Raw genomic sequence first — 22,495 nt, forward strand, 5'->3', positions numbered from 1 at the left:
TGGTAAAAGACAAACACAATGCATGCATGATCAATTGACTCCCTCTTAATTGTAATATTTTCTCTCTATGGTACAAAATTCCTAGTATAAAAATTCTTTATCTTTAGCAAGTCACCCTAAATGTTCTATTATAAATTAGAGAAATAAATTCATTAATTCTTTATTTTTCTTTCTAAAATGAAAGGCCTTGTATTATAAGTGCTAGAATCAGGACATAATAGCAACTACCACTGGATATGTTATATTTTGTCTAGATCTCTACCTATAATTCTCGTGGTTTGGAATCTCAACATTTTCTGGTTTATTAGAATGCTCGCTTTATGTCATTTATGCATGTCTTTGAAAAATGTGAAATTTTTTTGATCCATTTTGATTTGTGCTTGTAGGATCTGCATTCTCGCAAGGAATTTGCTTTTGTCTTGAAGCTAGAGTCAAGATGGGTATGGCTTGTGTTTAGTAATTAATTGATTTCCTAATCTTTGATATTTTACTTGCATATTTCCGAAAGCCATAGCAAAGTAGGATTGAGCAATATGTGAAACACATAGATCCTTGTATGGTTCACAAGAAAGTTGATAATTCTCAAGGAGAATTACGTCTATCCAAGATAAAAGTCTTTCCCAAGACATCATTGACAACTAGATAGATAAATGCCTAGTGGAATGGTGATGTCATATGAAAATTGATCTATGAACCAGAGCCTCTAGATTCATCCTCTGCAAGTGAAGATCCCTAATGAGTTGCCAAAAGCTATAGATTTTCTGACTACAACCAGATTGAGTAGGGCTTCAATCTAAGGGATTTATAATCCTCACAATTTGAATCCCTCCAAGAGCACGTGAAACATTAGAAAATGTTCATTTTTAAAAGATTTCCACCTGGAGGCCTCACAAAAAATCAAAGTACCAAAGAGGGAGAAGCTTCAAGGATTTTCCACCAGCGTGTCACATGTCCAAAGGATAAGATGAAAATTCCTCACATTCTCTCCAAAGACTTTCTTTCTTAGAAACAAATGTTTTGCAGAGATTTCCATGTGTAAGTTGTGTAGAGAAATAGAACGAGAATAAAAGAAAAACCTCACACACTCCTGTCATCATGCCACATGTTTATAGGAGATGTTTTGTTATAGCATTTCCATCGGAAAGCAAGATGTGTGGAAGCCCTACAAAATTTTGAGCTTAATTCAAGAAATATAAACAAAAGAAGCCTTGAGAACACACCATGTGTCTTGAGGATGTGCAAAAACCCATAAATGAATCTAGACACTTGATGGACCCAAAATAGACGAGTTGCTAAAGGATGCTAAAAGGAACTGCATGTTGAAGTTTTTAATTGATAAAAGGTCTAGGTGGCACTCGTGCTTGAAGTCGAAGGGAGAGTATAATGCAAAAATCCTTCACGCGAGGCAGTTACAACAATTGTCGTGATTGTTGACAACATGTGACGAGTATGCAAATGAGGGTTTAGTTGCAAAAATCATTCCAATTCTTGTGGAATAATTTTTATAAAAGCCCAAGAGCATTCCTGTAATATGAGGTCAACACTTTTGAAAAAGAAGGATTTTGTAATCCCCTTTCTTATGAAAAAATAAAAGAATATCTTAGAGTTCAGTAATATGCATCTGCGATTTGACCTTATCACATTTGTTCTTAGATTGGGCACTGGATTGTGCCTTTGTTTTCCTTTCATTTGCTTTGCTTATGTTGGCATGCTCCATGTCATTTTGAGTTATAAGTAATTACTGTATACTCATTTTGGCTTCTACAATTGCTATTAAATAAAAAATAATGGTTCATGTAGTGGAATTTACTCTATCATTATTCTTAGATTAGGAATTGGATTATGCCATTAGGAAGATAATCTTTTAAGAATGGTTAGTTGTTGTGAGAACCCTAGAGATATACTGTGCTTTCTATTGAGCCTTGGCAAGTGCTTCCCACAAGAATATTTGAAAGTTATGCCCTATGTTTGAGTCACTTCATGCATTTTGTGCTCCTACCAACAATGAAGGGTTGTGGTGTGATGTGCTCATCTCTAGAAATCAGAGTTTCCTTATGATTCTTACAAAAAGGAAATTAAAGTGTTGTAAAAGCTCTCCTTTTAACGTTTCGCCTTAGTTTAGCTTTTCTTTCTTTTTCCTCCTCCTTTTTTCCTTTCTCCTGTTGAATGAAGAGCCGACTTCTAACATTTTGGAGGTTGTTTCATAGACTGCAAATAAAACCAATGTCCCATGTCTGCGAAACTTCTGGATTGCCCTTGTTTAAAGTGCGAGCCTTCTTAGGGATCAATAGCAATCATTAGGTAATAAGTAAGTGTTTCATTTTCAAGTAGAAATAAAGTACAAAGTTCAACAAGAAACAATATAGCGCAACATGTAGAAAGAATAAGTTTTCTTTTTTCTAATGCCATTTTCACTGACATTTGTAACACTTTCTTTATCGACAAGCATTCATTTTTATTGATGCTCACCATAATACCTACTCTCATCTACATCACGACCATCATGTTTATACAACTTGTGCCTCTAAATTGATATCTCTCACATATATTACATAGATTTTTCAAAATATAGATAGACTAGATAATCTTTATTTATAATTTTGAGCCTATTAACTTTTATTGATCAACATGCAAAAAAACATAAGATTTTTCTTTTTTTAATGTCATTTTCACTGACATTTGCAACAACCTCTTTATCGAAAAGTGTTCATTTTTATTGATGTTCACCGTAATACCTACTCTCATCTACCATGATGTTTTTGCAACTTATGTCTCTAAATTGATATCTCTCATATATATTACATAGATTTTTCAAAATATAAATATACTAATTAAATTTAATTAATCTTTATTTATAATTTTGATATTATTAACTATTATTGGTCATGCTACCCCAATCTTGTCGTCGTTGTAATTTTGAGACAAATGTCCTTGCTATTATATACTATTTAAGAGTTTTAGACCACATATATTTTCTATTTTTTTAATTTTCATTTTGTATATATAGAATTATAACATGATCGTCATCATATCCATTTTTAAATAACGACGGTCATGTCATAATTTAATTCAAAATAAATATACTAATTAAATATAATTAATCTTTATTTATAATTTTGATATTATTAACTTTTATTGATCATGTTGCCCCAATCTTGTTTTTGATTAGGATAAAATAGGTTTTGAAGGGGCCCCAAAACCCTTACAATCAGATAACTGTCGTCATTTAATGGATTAGATTACTTGGCGGCGAACAACAAGTTTTATAAAGGACCTAGAACGTTTTGGACTTATGGGCATCCAAAGCCCAAAAACCAAAGACTGCACAAAGCATAAACAAAAATTCAAAGGAGCCACAACCAATCAAACTCTAGCCAAACATCAAATGTAAAGCATTACAAAACGGGCTGGTCCAAGCAGCGGGTTTGGGTCAACAAACAATAGACCTCAAAAACAAAGAATGAGGGATTTTTCAGGCACCCTCAACCAACATGAAGGGTTTTCCCAGGCTCCCATAACCTGTAATAAAATCTTCGGGCCACAAAGAACCCCGAAGATGAACCCTAACCAAAAACAAACATTGGCCAAACTGGGCCCTTGAAAACTACTAGCATCCAACTAGTCCCTAAGAGAAACAAAAAACATAGGGTTTTTCCAGGCTCCCTCAACCTTGAGAGTGAATTTTTCAAGGCTCCCACAACCTAAAACAATGGGTTTTTGAAAGACTCCCATAACCTTGAGCTTGAGAATGAGCTGAGTAGAGCACATAATATCCTCCAAGATCACCACCTCAATAGGTGATAAATGAGAGAAACCAAATAAAAGACTATCTTCTGATCCATACATCCAAGAAACAGGGCACCATTAGCCTCCCACCAACACCTCCCAACAACAACCGCAACACCCAACTCCACCTCAATAGGAGAAAGGATAACTCCGACACCATCCATCTCCACCTCAAAAGAAGATAGGGCCACCTCAAAAGGAACAACCAGAGAAAAAACATACCCTCTCAAAACCTTAAGCTTGAAGATGAACATCATTGAGAAAACACATACCCTCCACTCTCTCCACCTCAATAGGAGAAAAATGAGAAAACTCTATAGAAAGGCCAATCTTAGTCCTCAAATAGCCAAGAGACAACACACCATCAACTCCTTGACAGTATTTCCCAACATCAACCGCAACAAACACCTTCACCTCAATAGAAGATAGGTCATCTCCAACACCATCCATCTTCACCTCTAAAGAAGATAGGGCCACCTCAATAAGAATAACCAGAGAAGACCAAAGATGTTGAGGAAGAAGCCAAAAAATAAATGGGAAGCCAACCAAACGGCCAAAAAGGATACGAACAATCAAAATAACCCATAAAGAAAGAACTCCAAACAACACCAGGGGGACCAAACCACTCAACCATCCCCTCAAAGAGAACAACCTGCAAGAAAGAGTGAAGATGTGCTAGAGGGAACATACAACATCCTCGTTGAACAGGTCAAAATACTTCAAAACAAGACCAAAACTCCACCTCAAGAGTGGCCTCCGAAACAAAGTAAAAGACACCACTGAAACAGAGAGCATCGACAACCCTAGCACGACAAGACACGTCATCTCCAGCCAACCCTGTCTCCACCTCAAAATAAAACAGGTTCACCTCCATCAGAAGGCCAAAAGACAAATCCTTAGCTGACATCTCCACAGAGAGAAAATGCTGCCCAAGTCTTGTTGCTGTTGTAATTTTGAGACAATTGTCTCTACTATTATAGCTATTATATACTATTTAAGAGTTTTAGACCCAAAATATATATATATATATATATATATATATATTTTTTTTTTTTTTTTTTTTTTTTTTTTTTTTTTTTTTTTTTTTATTTTTTAATTTTCATATTTTATATATATAGAGTTATAGCATGATCGTCATCATATCCTCTTTCTGAAAGAATTAAATTATTACATGACCGCCGTGACAACTATCCTTCTCGAGGCAAATAAATTTTGCCTTTATATACGCCAAATATTTAACTCTTAAAAGGTAAAACGTTTCGCTTCATTAGGTCGTCTTTTAAGGCGTATTTAGAGATACGCTATATTTAGCGGTGAAAACAGCATAAGATAGTCTTAAAAAGGAACAGAAGTAAATAGAGCGGAGACCGAAAAAGAAACCCTCATTACTGTCGAAGCTCGTCTGCGAAGAATCCATATTCTATTTTATGGCTATTTAAGTATACTGAGGACACGACAATTCCGCTACAATTTTGAAAGTCGAAAGGATAAAGATTCGTGGCAAATTTTGGTTTCAGGTTTATACATTTTCAGCTTAATTTGCTCCCCCAAAAAATCAAGTTGCCCATAGCAGTTGTCTTAATTTGGAGTAAAAATGAAGTGAAAAATTGCATTAATTTGAAGAATTTTGATACAATTGTTACCTTTTTAACAGAATGCTAGACCTAATTTGAAGAAGTAAGGCGAGTTTTGCAGGGTCTCCACTATTTGCTTTGATTTACAGTAAAAAATCGTGAAACTTGCCGGACTTTGAGTCTAGTTTGATTTTTTGTTGGCCCAGTTAGTAGGATTTTTGCTTTCGTTTGTGAAAAAAATGCTGAAATTGTATTTGCTTTCATTGGTAATTTGTTGTTTTTGGAAACTTTCACGATCTTTGCTTTCAGGCGAGCTTTGCATGCTTTCCACTTTTTGATTTAATTTAGAAAAAAGTGGAGGAATCTGCATGATTTTTGTTTCAAGTTCGAAAAAAAATTGTGGAATTTCGTTTTCTTGACTTTGCAGGTTTTCCCCTTTTTTGCTTTAGTTTATAAATAGTTCGAAATTTGCACTATTTTTTCTTTTAATTTTGGGAAAAAGTGGTGAAAATTCCCTGAATGTTTAGTAAAAAGGATTGGTGAAACTTGCAAAAGATTCGTTTAAGTTCGGAAAAATGGGTGAAATTTGCTTTTTTATTTTATTTTTTATCTTTAACTCTGGAAAATATTGGTGAAATTTAAATGGATTTTACTTTATGTTGGGAAAATTTGGTTGCTTTTCAGCGGAGCTTTGCAGGTACCTCATTCTTTGTCTTAATTTGGAAAAAAATGCTCAATATTTCGTGAAATTTGTTTTAACTTTGTGAAATTTTGGTGAAGTATGCACAAATTTTTGCTCTTGGGCAGGCTTCTCAACTTTTGCTTTTGCGTGAAAAAAAAACGATGAAAATTTCGCAAATATTTTGTTATTTTGCGAAAAAATTGGTGAAATTTGCATGAATTTTGCTTTTCTTTGCCAAGAAATGTGTGTTAAGTTTTACGTATTTGAATGGAAATATGACCAATTTGCCTAAACATACATAATCGTGACCTTTTTTCAGAAGCGCTAGACTTATTTTGTTTTACCGTGCGTTAACAGGGTTTGGGAATCAAAGGAGTATGCGGCTCTTGTTAGAAGAGTATGCAGTGATCTGAAGAATTTTGGAGAGGTAACATCTGTTATTCTGATGAAATTTTTAAGAAAGATTATTGGGATGATTGATGTTTAACGTTGTTTGGAGAATGACATTAAATTTGTCAAAAAGAAGGCAACAGTGATAGAATTTGGTAAATTTGGTAACAGTCAAGATTAAATTCTTTTCTAATTTCCTTAATTTGAGCGTATGCCAAAAGAATATCAATCTATTTTGCCACCAAATTTGATTTTAACAGATTTGAAATTTTGGACAGAATTGACTTTCAGGACTATTATTTAATTGCCTGAATTTTCATTGTTTACCAAAAGCTTGGAGGGATTTTAATTTTAAATTTCAAATTTTATGCTTTTTGCTGAAGTGGAATTATGATAGAATCAGGGAAATATGAAGAAGTTTGATGTAATTGTCTTACATTTCGCTGTTTGTCAAAAGAATCAGGCAGTTAAATAGGAGTTCCATGAGATTGCCCGAATTTCATCATATAACAAAAGAGTTGACAAGTTTTGTTCAAATTTACTTTTATTTGAAGCAATTTTTTCTGAATTGAAGAATGATAAAATCAAGGCAATTTAAGAAGCTTTTTTAGTTCTTTTCAATTTTTCCTAAATTACCAACTTTTATTTTTGCCAAGTTTAAAGTTTGACAAAATTAAGAAAAAGTAAGAAGTTTCAGGTTATTGCCAAAATCTCCCCGTATACCGGGAGATAGGGATTAGATTTATTCAGCATTTTCTAGGTTTGGGAATTTTTACTGATGAAGTGGTTTTTTTATCAAATTTGACTAAAGTGGTTTATGCACAGGTCCGTCTAAGCGTTCAAATGTTTTTCTTTCGCAGAAGGTGAAGTTTGGACAAATTTAGCAAATTTTAGCTACGTTACATTTAAGTTCTCCTGCCTTTGTCCTGTTTGGGCCAAGGCATTTCCAGTTTGGAAAGTCAGGTTTCAAGAAGGTTTTGTTGACATTTGTACAAGTCCGAGCTTTGTCAAGGTAAAAAAAAGTTGTTCATAAAGAAATTTATGGTTTTGTTATTTTGAAATATAAATTTGCCTGAAGTGTCAATGGTACAGGTTTTTATAAAACTAGATGGTTGTTTAGTGTATGCAGATTCTATTTCAGAAGTTCTTTCAAGCATTGATTTTTCCTCTTTTCTTTGGTTTTACCTCTATTTTAATTCAAAGAAATTCACAATGGCGAGTTTGGAAGCTGTCCCCGGAACTCCTGATGGCTCTGTGAATTCTTCAACCTTTCGCAAAGAAGGTCCTGTTCTTTGTTTCATCAACAAACGCCTGAGAAGTCTTAAGAAAAAGCACAATCGTATTCTCCAAATTGAGGAGAACAAATCGAAGGGAAAAACAATTAACAAGGAGCAGGAAGATGTTCTCCGGTCTAAGGTTGGTGTGTTGACTCTTATTGATGAATTGGAGAAGCTGAAGCAACCTCTCAGTATTGCTGTGAAGGAAGAAATTGCTGAAAGGGAGAGAGAATTGACGGTAAAGAAAGTTTTGATGGCTTGTATCTGCAATGGGCTATTTTCTTCTCATGAGAAATCACCAGATTTTTATATGTAACATATAAAATCTTAAGCAAATTGGAAATTAGATATGTTATAATGAACAATTAGATATTGACAACTTAATAGTTTAGAATATCTGTTGTGATTTCTAACCTTCTAAATATATTAATATAAGGTTCTTTTAAATTTTACTAGTTAACGGTATCTCTTTTTCAGAGACGAGATGAAGACAATAGCTCTGCAAATGAGGTAGTAAACAGCAATGCTAATGGTGAAACAATAGAGAATTCAGAACCTGACAGAAATGATGTTCTGCCCAATGGATGCTCAGAGGAAACTAGCAAGGCATTGGAAGAGGGCATTATTAGGAATGATGAAGCCACTGACTCACTTGAAGGCCTCTTGAAATTTCTGTATTTTGCTCAACTATTTCATGTAACTTCTCATGAAGGATTTGCATCAATGATGTGGACAAAAATGCATGAAAGAATATCATGCCTTTCCTATGACTTTGTCACAGAGGATGCAACAGATCATTTGAAAGAAGAGGATCTTGATGCTTTGTCATTCCTTGGTACATTGTTGACATCAAGGCCATTTAATACAACAATTTCACACAAGGATGCCCTCCAGAACTGCCTCCATCATGCACGGCAGTGGCTATGCAACTCAGACCAGCCTATTCATCCAGACCTTCCGATTACTTGTATCCTTTGAAGGTTGTCATATCAGTTGCTGGTGCACATCCATTTTATAGTTGGATAATGGAAAACTCTAAACAATTAAGTTATTATATTTCTTCTCTTAGTGCACATTTTGTCATTTTAGATTAAAAAAAATTCATTTGATTAGGCTCTTAGATTTGAATTGCAATTGCACATTTTTATCAATTTATTTAGCACGAAAAAATTTAAATGTCATCACAGTTAAGCTCTTCTATATGACCATGGCCTGCTCTACAGTCAGATAGCAGAAAAAAAAAAAAACTTTTTATCATGTTTTCGTAGAGTATTCCATTGCTTTGGACTTATAGCTTATTTTTCACAGAGTGGAGTAACAAGGATTTTCAACAATCATTATGGTGTCATGTTATACTGTGATGTTATCATATATTTTTTAGGTGCTTTTTCCATTATTGCCCTTTTTTTCTATTTATAAAGATGGTCTGTTTTAAATTGAGTTTTTAGTATGTGCCATATGTTTTTTTTAACAAATTTCTAGATTCTGGTTTGAGAGAGAGACTAAACAGAATTACTTCATCAGAGTATTTTGTCATGACTCCCGAAATAAAGATACTCAGTCAGCAGGCTGCATCTGTGGTGGCACCAGATGTTTCTCTATATGTTCCTAATGTTTTATTAAATCAGTCTTCTACAGAAGATGAAGTTCTTCAAATGGAAGGGGAATCAAATTACTTTCAATATCAAGTATGTCTATTCCCTCTTGCAGAAACACTTTTTTGTGTGAATCTACTTTTTTTTAAGTATCTTTTTTCCTGCATTGTCAACTTAACTGGAGTGCACTATATTATTTGGCATCATTTATGTTAAATTTTCAGCTTCACTAGTTCTTTTGACAACCACAGTCTTGATGGCTGTGGTTCCTTTTTGCAACTCCTGTTAAGAGTATTTATCTTATTGAATTTACATTTAAGTATGGTTCTTTATTTATTTGTTGGAAGTTACTTTTTCTACCTTTTACTGTCAAGTCTTATGGAAACTATGGGTGTGTGAATGATGTAGTTTGAATGAGCCTGTGTATCTGTCTACAAGACTACAATATAGTTACTAGAAAACAACATTATAGGAACATGGAATGCCTATTAAGAGTATTTAAAGGATGGCTCTTTATTTATTTGCTGTAACTCAGTCTCTACTTCTCAATGTTAAGTCTAATGGAAGAATATTGGTGTGTGAATAATATATTTTGAATGAGCCTGGATATTTGTCTACAAGAGTACAATGCAGTTAGCAGGAAACTCCATCATTGGAATGGACTGCATCCCCATACCCCAACCCACAATTTCTGGTGGCTACATTTATATATAATATAGCCATCTCCATTTGATTGGCATCTCTGCCCCTGTACATATTCTCGCATCTCATGGTTACTATGGTCAACAATAGCTTTTATCTCTTGCCAGTTTAGAGTATTTATTGTTTAGGATAGTAGATCTAAATTTCTATTTCAGAATTTTGTAATATGTGTACATTTTCTGCATAACTTTTGTTTGCTTGAAATTTCGGCATAATGTGTTTATTTGTTTGAGAGCTTGGGCATTCTTATATGAATGTGAATGCTGTATGAAATATTTGCTGAACTGTGGGAGGGTTGATTGTTGTCTCTGGTACTCTGAAGTTTGAGATTTAAGATTTTGTAGGTTGATGAGACTTTTTGCAATTTTTCTTTTGTTTTCATATGCAAAAACATTAGTTGTACATTATTTGCTTTAATAATGACTTGGCTAGACATAGAAAGAAGAGAACTTCTTAATATTTACAGTGAAAATTCTGTAAACTATAGAAGAACAGATATCCCTTAGCTGCTTTCCTTTGGTTTGTGAGACTCCATCCCTGCAAAAGTGAACCTAGCAACAGTTTTTGTTGTTAGGTTTATCTGCATATTGCTGCATTTGTATCTGGCTATACTCTATAAGGTAGGAGGTTTTTAGAACATCATGCGTGTTTGTGTTATTGGCTTCATAGGTTTTACTGATAGTCTGATAGTATTACCCTACTTGTGAATTTTTCTCATCAATTTTCTTAACTTTTCCTATTAGAAGAAATATTCTTTCTTGATCTTCTACTCTTTGGATCCTTGATACTCTAGCATACTTTTATTGTACAGAAAACACATTCCCTTCTGCAATGTTAATCTACATTTCACAGAACTACATCTTTGATATGTGTAATCTTTCTTTTGTGCAGATTTCTCATGTGAGTTCCCTAACTCTGTTAGAGTTCACTATTAGTCCTTAGTGAGAGAAATCATTACAACTGTACATCTAAAACTCTAGAGTACACATTTATTAGTTGCGAGTCAAGTGACTAAATCAGTGAATTAAGTGTCCAAATCCTCTATTAAATGAATAATAATAAATGATAATAATAAAATTAAAATACAAAAGAATAAAAATAAAAATAAAATGTAAGAGAATATAATTAAATATAATTAAGATTTGATCAAAGTCAATGAGTGGTCAAAAGGGATTAAATGATAAGTTGCGACTCCCCCAAATATGAGGTATTAAAGGGAGGAGAGAACTCATTTGAAGAGGGGATAATTTGGAAATGAGAACTGCACATCTGATTTAAATAAGGAGTGCAGACCTGATTATGAAAGGTTATGTCCCTTTCAAAGGGTATAAATAATGAAGAGTTGCACTCTTTCAAAAGGTGCTAATGGTGAATGAGATTATCAGTATTTAAGAAGATGGGAATGAGATATTCCAAAGAGGGGCAGTCTAAATCCAAGCAATAGGTTTAGTCCCAAGATAGGGTGGGAATCAGCGACCCATAAGCCTTGAGTTTATAGGCCTAAGATAGGTAAGGGCTTGGATCTGTAAACTTTGAGGGAACCTATTGTATTTGGTCTCTAAGTGCTTTGGTAACATACATAGACCCTTCTTCCTTAAAACTGAAGTAGTAGCAGGGTCCGATATCTATATTAAGAAATATGAATAATGAAATTAATCTTCTAATGAGGAAAATAAATAAGTACTTGTTAATAACTAATAAATTGAAGAATATCAATGACTGGCTTTATGATTAGTTTCTCAACCAATTTTAGTATATTGAAATAGATTAATTATGTTAATCAGGTAGGGGACATTACATAATCCCATAAAAATAGTGTGATCTGCTAAGGCAGTGAAAGATCTTCATATTGTAAACAATCCATTCGAATACCCAACAATGGTGCAATCCAAATGAAGTATTCACAATTGAACTTAGCCACAATAATGATTAGGTTCAAACTAACCATGCACTACAACTTGCAATCAACAAGGTGCAAATGGTATGAACCGAAGGATTCATCAAATATCATCACACTTTTCCATCATAATACAATCCCTCATGCCCTCATGTGGCAGTCTGCCATCCATATGAGGTGGTGTGCTTAGTGGGTAAAGTTGTACCTGCCCTCCCTATCCATGCTACCTATGATTTGGACCCCTTTAATCCATTCGACAATCAACCATGGTAGAGGTTGGTGGGGAAACCACAATAGGTTGCCCTGAGCATCCTTCCCTTCTAAGCCCAAGGGCAGGATACACCTTTGACCCCCTTGGCTCACATGTTAGTCATCCATCATGGGGATTGTTAGCAGCGATTTGATGAATAGACTAGGAAATCTAAATATTTCACTTCACATAACTAGTAATTTGATTCCCCTTCCATTTGGCACTCCTGCTACACTATCCTAAAGAGTCCAAGATGGTTTTTGATGTCATCCGTCATTGTGTCTAATTATCTGTAAACATGCTATGAGACTTCAGTTTAATGTTAGATATTCAATTCTAATTGTTACCAGGCCTAATCATTAGGCAATTATCAAACATCACTTATCCAGTATGAATTATATATTGAGCTTGCTTTTTCACTCAGCCACCCTCACAGCAGAGTACATAGCTTCATGGGGTGTAAGTAAGATGAACAAGTTAGTCAGCTTGCCATAGCCAGTCTGCTACTGCAAAATCTCGGCCAATCCAATTTACCACTGTGGTATCCACCACTTTCAGCTAATCAAGACCGACAGTTGCTGATTTCTAGTAAACCAAACACATGTCCACATGCAATACAATCATACAAACAAGACTAGACACATGATTATAAGCTGGGAGGTAGGATCTCTCTATTGTGTCTAGCACAAGTGATCAAGGAAGCTTTTGGCTGCAATCAGGCATTGATCTTTCTACAATAGGCCGACATCATTCTCTACAATTAAAATGACCATCGTCCCACTATAGTGGAAATGACCACCATTTGACTATAACTAGGATGGGCTTCTTTTGGCTTCAACCATCATGTGCAGCTATACAGCTCCACTAAGGCCTCAATGTTGATCAATTCTTTTAATTCGTGGAGTTGTCCATGTCACTGGCTCAGACACATACAATGCTTAACAGGTTATACTTGACACATAGGAATCACATCATAGACTTGACACTGTAGGACCCCATACTACAATACACATAGGAATTCAGTCACTATTGAAACAAAATTGGGCTCCTACCTAGATTATACACATACAAGACATTAGTGTTACTTCACAGATCCCATTAACATATCATACCTTATCAAGAATACTATAACCACTCCTGTGACACTTCACTTCCTCTATTTCTCTAGCATGAATGCCTTGCACACGATTGTTTATTGATTTGGTAGCCCTTAACCTAGATTATATTTCATGGATCCCATCAACACATCGTACCTTATTGAGAATAGTACAACCTCTTCTACGACACATTTCACTTTTTGTTTTTCTTTAGCAGAAATGCCTAGCACACAAATGTTTATTGTTCTCTCTGGAGATTTATACAATCTTTTTAGGCCTTCTCTGCAAAATTCACTTGGTAGTTCAGGCAGTCTTAATTTTCTCAAATTCTAATCGGGACTTTCCTTTGGTCATGCATGTTCCTCAATCTTTGAGATTTTGCCATGCAATTCTGCGGCTTCATCTAATTGATTGAATTCTAGGTTGTGCTTTTTGGTTGATATCTGTAAACCCTTCTGGACTAATGACATTCCTTTGTTCTCCAGGCATAGTTAGTCCACATCATCACCTATACAATTAGTTAATTATTACATGCAAATAGTCAAAATCCCTATAATTCTCTCATACACTCGGTTAACTCTGTGCAATAAATTAACTCATCAATTCATTATCTCTTCAATTAATTTGAGTTGAGTAATATAATTATTCTAATAAAAATAATATTGTGCAACTCTCCTATGCTTGCCACGTCTCCTCATTAGCTCCCCCAATATTGGATTAGACTTGAAACCTAAGATTGAATTTTATCCATCCATTTGATTGCCCTGAAAAATAATAAATAAAAAATATTATTCATCAATTCAAGAGGCACTCATTTATATATGTGAGATTTTGCCAAGATCAAGAGGCAATGGAAAGCACAAATAAGAGAGAACAAAATAGATGATAGGAATAAACTGTATTCTATCAAGATGAAAATATTGATCAACTGGATCATCAATCGTTACATACAATGAATATGAGTCTTCTTATATAGGCAAGGCTATATGGATATATGAGCACACAAACATGACATGTGGCTCAATAAGAAACAAGGGTAGGCAGGAAATAGGTGTGGTAGGTAGGAGAAACAATATAATATTCCATATGAGGTGGATCACCCACTGAATGTGGAATGTAACAACAAGATAAGTCCACAAAAGGTGGAAATTCTCCTACACACACTATCCCAATGTGGCACAAACACCCAAGTGTCTCATACCCAAACTACTATGAAATGCATTTCCTAAGTAAACTTAAGTAAGGTGTAATAATATCTAAGATTAATAATTATTTACACCAACACCTCCCCTTAAGTGCAACTTAGGGGAATGCACTTAAGTCTACAATGCAACTATGCAATGCAAGATGGGTCCCGGCTACTAGGCCATGTTAGGTACTCATGTACAAATGCAAATGCATGCAAACCAATGCAATGAAATCTCTCACAAAGCGGGGAAAGAGAGAAAAACCCAATGGGAAATAACCCTCCCCCAAAAGAGAGATGAAAACTAGATACAAAGAACTCTCATAGAAGTATGTGAAGGACAAAACCCCATGTGAGGAAAAAGTCCCCCCCATGTGAGAGAAGAAGAAGAGAGACTAGGAAGCCCCTCCTCAATGTGAAATCTACACCAATGATAGAAGCTCGATGATGAATGAAGAAACTGCTCCACGAACGTCGAACCACATTCCTCCCCTTAGGAAGAAACAAAACCAAAGGTGTATCCATAAAGTCTCCCCAACCATGAAGGGAAGATGTAAGAAAAATACTCATGATGAAATGAATCTCTAAAAACTGCTCAAGTGTCCACATGTCGATGCTGAAAGTTACCCCCTCCAAAGGTGGTAAACTACGCCACACTACTGAAAAAGGCACTCCAAGATCTAGTGGAGAAGAATGTAGAACAATATCCAGAGACTCACATGTCTCCTCAAAAAATAAAGAGACCTCCTCCAACTGTTGGACAAAAGTATCCACAATCATGTCAACCTCTAAAGATTGATCATGTAGAGAATGCACAAGATGGTCAGAGTGTTCCCTCGCAACAATCAAAGAATGGTCATCTTCATCAAAGAGAAGATGAATGTCATCAATGATGTCTCCCAAATCTGCAATGTAGGACTCCACAAATAAACCTGCAATGTTTGTCAAGTAGTCATCCCAATCAACTGAAGCTGGAAGACATGGAATATCATGCTGCAGTGAATCACAAGAAGGCAAAACTGTCACACTAGATGCCTAAAGTTCACATCGTACCTTATTGAGAATAGTACAACCTCTTCTACGACACATTTCACTTTTTGTTTTTCTTTAGCAGAAATGCCTAGCACACAAATGTTTATTGTTCTCTCTGGAGATTTATACAATCTTTTTAGGCCTTCTCTGCAAAATTCACTTGGTAGTTCATGCAGTCTTAATTTTCTCAAATTCTAATCGGGACTTTCCTTTGGTCATGCATGTTCCTCAATCTTTGAGATTTTGCCATGCAATTCTGCGGCTTCATCTAATTGATTGAATTCTAGGTTGTGCTTTTTGGTTGATATCTGTAAACCCTTCTGGACTAATGACATTCCTTTGTTCTCCAGGCATAGTTAGTCCAGTGTATTATCCTTGGTTCTTATTTAGCCTATTTAGTTCGTGCAATCAAGATTATCTTGTCATTTTAGTACACCGGGGCCTATTTTTATTTCTCACCTACTTGCTTCATTGTTCTCTGGCTGATTGGCTATGCACTGTTACTAGAACTAGTGATCACTGATTACTTCTGAAGTTGATCATGCTCCCTTCTACTTGGTTGGCCTGTCCATGACAGTAGTCACCTGTGCGCTTAGATGATTTGTCATGACATCATACATACATATACATGTATATGTGTTATGTAAAATAATTTGAGAGCTTTGATTCAAAATGCGTACGGCATTAGTCTTTAGCCATTAATTATAAAGTTAGAAGCTTGAGGACCATAATCCGCTAACATGTTATTCAAATCTAATATGTGATACATTCTGAGTTAAAACTATAATTGAGATGTAAGACTTCATTCATGGTTGCAAGCTACATTAATATTTTTGGAACATTGTAGTATCATTCTGTCATGAAACAGGTATGTAATTATCATGATTACAGTAGTTTATCAGCCCACAAAACAACATTACTACAGCCCATGACATTTAGTTACGATCCTTAGGATTCAGTTTGATCAATAGAATTTACAAAAATAGGTAATGATGGGGTATTACAGTTGCCAGTTTAAACCTGTTTTATATCTTTCCACATTTAATCTCGGATTCTAATTGGTAAATTTTTCCTCGAGAGGCTTCGTGGATCTGAATTCAGTTTAGCTCTAATTAATTCCCCTTTGCATCTAGATTCTTCTCTGGAGTGCTTCATCAGAGTTACTGAAATGGTGACACTTGTCCTTGTTGGATTTGCTCTGATCCTTAATTGATTAAGTTCTATGCGAAACCATTGTGAGCCCTATTTAACTTCGTTTTGTGTTCAGATTTCTTTCAAAGGTGCTCTTTGAACTTTGAACAACCTTTAATCTTCAAATCTGGTGAGATAATCAATCTGACTTATAATTCTAGTCTGATGAGCTAGCTTAGCCATAAGATTCCACCTAGTGAATGCAAAGTCCCACCTTGTACCCCATAGAACTCGACACTTAAGATTTCACCTGGCATGAATTTGATGATTATTCTACATAGAAAATTGGTTAAGTCTGGATGCAGGAGAATTTGCACTATTAATGGCAAATTTAAAATTGGATTTTGTCTTCTTGGAGTTGGATGTGTCTATTGGTTAATCTGACTTCAGGGATGTATCTGATGAATCTAAATCAAATTTCTTTAGCAGTTTTACCCATTCAAAACTCTGATTTTGTTATATTGTATGTAGTAAACTGTACATTGAATGAAAGACAAATCAGATTAATCTAAGGATCAAGGCAGGAGTTGTTCAATAAGACCCTTTGGAAGTCTTGATTGTTGGAATTCTGATACCCTGTGAGCCAAATTTGAGGCATGACAAAGCATGTCCTATGTGCCTACCAGAATTAAAAAATTGATGAAGCATGGTAAAGCTATTTGGTCTCTCACAGAAGTCAGAGTAAATTAGCATGGGCAAATCTGAAACTGGTGATTCTCTGGGAGTGTATTTAATATCAATAAATGAGCTCGGTGGCTTTTATCTGAGCCTATAAAACCTGAGTCTCCATCTGTGAAAAGGGTTGGATATCAGTAGCTAGATTAACTGGAACAAGAAGTATTGTTGTGCACAACTATGGCCCAATCTCACTAGTCTTTCCTCAATGTATGAGGGAAGTTTGTTATTTCTTTGATCGTATAGTTGAGTCAGTGGAGGTCCAAATTGTGAAGTCTCCAAATTTATTTTTGTTCATCAATTTGCAAGTCTGGTTTTCATGGAATCTCAATGTTGCTTAGGTGAATGCAATAGTTATTTTAAGAGTAGATTAGACATAGTTTAGTGTTAGTTGAGCTTCACTGTTATATTTCTGGAGGTTCATCAAACATTGCTATCAGACTTATATACACATATACATATATACAGCTGATTTCATACGAGGAAAAAAAATAATCTGAAGTGTAGTTAGCCAGAAGACATTATTAATTAGAAAATGACAGTCCCCACCAGGCCCCTTAACAGAACGGTACATAAACCTTTGGGTCACCCAGGTGTGCGTAGACTAGGTAGCATATACTGTGGAGGAAACAATTCCCTGCCAAGTGGGAACAATGTGATCCCAACAATAGTGCCATCTACAATATTTTAAATGATTGCATACAGCAGTTCCTCTTGATTTATTTAAAGGGGATAGAGAAAATTTCAGGATGCTTTAATGAACTCAGTTATTCATATATATGTATCTGTAAATGTATTGAGGTGGGAACAAATTGCCTTTTGAACTGGGGAAATAAATTTGTAGTCAGGTTTTGTGATCTCATTTCTAATGTTACACTGATCAATGGTGTTGTGATGATGCCATGAGGTTTTACGGTCTATGGAAAGTGAAAGATTCCCAGATAGATATAAAAGAAAAACACACTATCTTCCTGAAACTTTTACAATGAATGTATTCGCATTTGAATTTACTTTGATAGACTTGCTTTACTTACAGTAATTACCAGAGGAATGATAATTGGTAATAGACAATCGATATAGATACTTATGCCAGCGTTGTAAGTCGCCGAGCATAAATGCTTCAATGAATACCACAACCAATTACAATAATCCCATGTCAGGAAAGGAAATACTGGCATCACTCAACAAAGTTTGCCTACTTAATTTTCGCACATTCTTCACCTTGTCTTCGAATACACCAGATAAACCCCTTTGCAGTCAATCTCTCTAATCAGTGTTCATTCTACTGAAGGCTCTGGCAAATATAAGTTCCTATGAATTCCATATGACCTACACAGGAGGGAAGGGACTCCCGTCAACAGTGTTAAATATCTCACGCATGGAAACTGGAAATACCTAGCTCACTGATTGATCAAGAAAAGCCTGATAATGCATGGTTTCAAAGACTACATCCGTCACCTGCAAAACTCCGCTTCTTTCACAGAATACAAACCAAAAGGATGCTGTAAAATATTTCTATCCCTGACTATAGACTCCTTTAATATAGCGGCCTTATTATATGGAGTTGGCTCATTTACATTACACCTGCAATTATTCCTCAAACCATGATTTTACAATCGCAAAACATTAGAAATCTGAATACCCTTGATTAGAAATATTAAACAAGCCTCTATATTAATAATTGCTAATAGTAGCTATGGCAGGGACAGTAGGCTCTTTAATAATTTTTTTCCCTTATTTCATGTCAATGCTAATACAAAGTTAGGGTCCCACTCATAAACTTCTGAAATGCAATATTTTATAAAGAATATTTACGCCAAATGCAGACAGACGGCTATGGCACCCTACATGCATACATACATCCCCAGGACTTATAAAATTCAGTTAATAATGATTTTATTTCCAATCAGGAAATATATGCAAATCTCTTACTTCTGAAACGAACTATTGATCATACAAATTTGTCTCCATCAAAGACTTCAAGAACAAGGTTTTTGTCCAGCCCTTCCTTAACTCCTGAAGGGTTTCGTCTCCAGAAAAAATCATAAAACTGTTTATCAACTCCAAGCATGTTTAACTTCTCCCAGTGAGCCTCCTTATAAAGATCTCCAAGAACTTTCTAGAAGATAAGGCCGACTTGAACATTGGAAAACTTTATTTAATAAATCGACTATATAATATTTTATTGTTTATTTAATTAAATTAATTAATATTAAGTCATCATAAGATATTTTATTTATTTTTGACAACTTAATAAAAAATAATCTAATTAATTGTCACCTTACAAATTGAGGACATTACAGAAAGGACTAGATGAATTCCATCCATTCTTCTTCATGGTTTTACTTTTTTCCTATTTTGAGTAACTTGCCTTGTTTTCCTGTGAACCACCCTTCAAGGTATTGAATATGTAGTAGTTTGCCATTTCTTAGGAAGTGTGGATTTGACCAGAGCCGTAACAAAAATTATACGTATCCTGCTCATCTGCACTATCTTCCCACAACTACCAATTAATTGAATCAAGCACATGTGTTTATAAATTATCTCGTCTTTTATATCAAGGGTCTCTGGATAAATTGCGCTGCAATGTCATGACTGCTCCTGCTTTGCCTTTTCATGGCTATGGTCCTTTGAAATTTAACAATTTTAAATGCTGAAACTTATCTGAAGTTGAATATTAGCATGTAGAGAAGTGAAATGTTGGAGGTGTAAGACAATCAAATGAGGTGTTTAGGGCATCTCCATGCTATGGGACTAATCAAGTAATCGTCAAAACATGGCTATCCTTTCATTTTGTATTTATTTTGGAAAAATGTGAAAGTTGAGAGTGGTTGCTATGTCTTTTTTCTTGCACTAATTTCTAAGCTTTCAGATCTGAATCTTTTTTGACACTTTATTCATGTCAGTAAGACAATTATCTGTTTCTGTGGCCTTCATCAAACTTCCATTTTAGCTGGATGTATGAAAGTGCAAAGTGTTTGAAGTTGGCCAGCCCTTTCCTATATGATAGAAATATTTCCATGTTAGATGCTAGTTTTATCAACCTTTTCTTCTTTACAGAACTTCATGCCAGTTTTACTAACTAAATGGTGCTGCATTAATTTTGCAGAACCAGATTGAAACAGAGCAGCAACAGAACCAGAAGGAAGAACCATCTGAACTAGTTGGCATGAGTGAAGCATCAGATATTGTTGGGGATGGCAATGCATCTTCTCAGTATGTTGGAGAGAGCAGTGGTTCATCAGAAATTCTGCAGGTGGAATTAACTCTAAAACATTAGTCCTATTTTATGCACTAAATATTATTGGAAGATGAAATGCACGTATTTTGGAACTTGAATACAGCTTAATCTTTCATTTCCATTTTTTCACATCTCTTGTCAGAGATACACATAAAGGCTTTTGTTTCTGTATTTTTGCAGAATGAAGAGAATCGAATTTCTACTGGTGTTATTCATGAACAGTTGCATTCTCCTCCACAGACATTAGAACAAAATGAACAGCAAAGGCCTCAGCAGCAGAACACTGGGCAGCAGCAGCAGCAGCAATACTATGCACGGAATGGGGGCACTTTTAGAAGCAATCAGAGCCACAGAGGTGGAAGGAGTATGGGCCAAGGAGGCAGAGGTCGAGGTAGGGGATATATAAATGGACGAGGAAATCGTGGGGACAGAGTTAGTTATTCTAATGGATATGGGCAGTATTATGACCAGGGCACCCAGCCCAGGAACTACTACGGCAGAAGAGGACGAGGTAGTAGAGGCGGGGGCCCTACACATGCTGTTCCACTTCAAGAGTAGATTCACATGCATATTCTTTTCAAGGTTTTTGATTCTATGGCTTTCATGTTCCCATTAAAGTGATTAACATGGGAAATTGGATTTAGCATGTACAAACATATTGAAGGTAGGACATGGTTGTTCCATTATGAAAAGGTAGGGATCAATGTTTTGATGTCATTCCCCTTTCAGCTTAGTTTCCATTTTCAATAGGAATGAAAAATAGTTTTCAATGTCCCATGCATCTTCACGATCTAAAAGATCCAGTTTTGCATTCTACAAAATTCATGCCTTGTGGTTTGGTCTAAAGATTCTTTAGAATGCGGCTTCATTTTGAATCATTTTCATTTGAGCAAGGATTATTTTGAAGCACCTCCTTCTGTGAGTGAACCTCACTATAGGGATCCAGGTGACCAAGTATGCAAGTTATTTATGGATGGTGCTTGGGAATTTTGTAACATTATATCTGTTTGTGAGGAAGCTTTTTGCAGTCGACTTTGTGAAAAATTACGATTATTTGTACATGTAAAACTTGGAAATAGAAGTTCTAGTATGGTAGGATGGGAGCCGTTACACTACAGGTTATTTCATTGTGATCCATTTTTTGAAAAACTTTGAAGGAATACAACGGTTATATTACTTTGTTATGATGGAAATCATCACACAATAGGCTATCTCATTGTGATGCATATTTCGAAAGCTTTGATGGAATATAATTGTTATAATATAACTTTGCGTTGTTGATTTCTTATTGCACAACTGAACACAGTTGCACAGTTAAGATGTCATAACAACTCATTGTGTGTATGTGTAGAAAGCATATTCAAATTATGGCAGCCTTGTCCTGAAATTTTAAAAGATTCAGATAGTACATAGGCGGAGCATTTCCAACATTGTATGATTTTGTGAAAGTTCTAGGTAAAACATTCCTAAGGATTGCGTATCTCATCTAGTGGTCAACTGTTATTTCACAAAGATGAATCTATTTAGGTTTTGGGGTGATTTATCATCCAGTATGATTTCACCCTAACAAGTGACAGTAACCTGGTTCAATTTTTTTGGGTCTTATCACGAATCCTTGTTGCAAACCCTGAAAAAAAAGCCGAGGACGACTTCACTTTTCAAAAATAGTTGAAGCAACAAAACCTAATTTTTTTGTAAATGGGTGGGGTTAATATATTTTTGGGATATAATGTGCTATAGATTGTGTTAAATTTTTTTAGTATTTTTAAAGGATCCACTTCTGAGACATCATCAAATTGTACGGCATCCAAACAAATATGGGGGTATGTGTACGTCCCGTGCTTTATAGTTTTTATTGTGATTTTGCCATGTGGCTTATACTACTTTGGCTGATATGTTGTAATCTTATATTCTGAGCTT

At 35.2% G+C, this 22,495-nt stretch overlaps 1 protein-coding gene across 4 annotated transcripts; it reads left to right on the plus strand.

Moving 5' to 3' along the window:
• Window positions 1–5,059: 5,059 nt before the first annotated feature.
• On the plus strand, window positions 5,060–21,759 carry LOC131033126 (uncharacterized). Of its 4 annotated transcripts, none has more exons than XM_057964261.2 (8): window positions 5,060–5,303; window positions 6,400–6,469; window positions 7,258–7,444; window positions 7,562–7,947; window positions 8,187–8,676; window positions 9,192–9,397; window positions 20,444–20,590; window positions 20,756–21,759. In XM_057964261.2, the coding sequence occupies exons 4-8, from the start codon at window positions 7,645–7,647 to the stop codon at window positions 21,131–21,133; spliced, it is 1,524 nt and encodes a 507-aa protein (XP_057820244.1). In that variant the 5' UTR covers window positions 5,060–5,303; window positions 6,400–6,469; window positions 7,258–7,444; window positions 7,562–7,644; the 3' UTR covers window positions 21,134–21,759. The 4 variants fall into 4 exon arrangements, with proteins under 4 accessions (XP_057820244.1, XP_057820242.1, XP_057820241.1 ...); XM_057964259.2 differs by having other exon boundaries at window positions 5,062–5,303; window positions 7,636–7,947; XM_057964258.2 differs by having other exon boundaries at window positions 5,062–5,303; window positions 7,293–7,444; window positions 7,636–7,947.
• Window positions 21,760–22,495: the final 736 nt, after the last annotated feature.

Source organism: Cryptomeria japonica, chromosome 4 (genome assembly GCF_030272615.1).
Source record: "Cryptomeria japonica chromosome 4, Sugi_1.0, whole genome shotgun sequence".
Classification (NCBI taxonomy): domain Eukaryota; kingdom Viridiplantae; phylum Streptophyta; class Pinopsida; order Cupressales; family Cupressaceae; genus Cryptomeria; species Cryptomeria japonica.

What these genes read in the sequence shown, in the direction of transcription:
- LOC131033126 (XM_057964261.2), top strand. Translation starts at nt 7,645, where the DNA reads ATGGCGAGTTTGGAAGCTGTCCCCGGAACTCCTGATGGCTCTGTGAAT. An exon ending in CAAATTACTTTCAATATCAA is followed by an intron (nt 9,398 to 20,443) that starts GTATGTCTATTC and finishes TTAATTTTGCAG; the next exon opens with AACCAGATTGAAACAGAGCA. An exon ending in GTTCATCAGAAATTCTGCAG is followed by an intron (nt 20,591 to 20,755) that starts GTGGAATTAACT and finishes GTATTTTTGCAG; the next exon opens with AATGAAGAGAATCGAATTTC.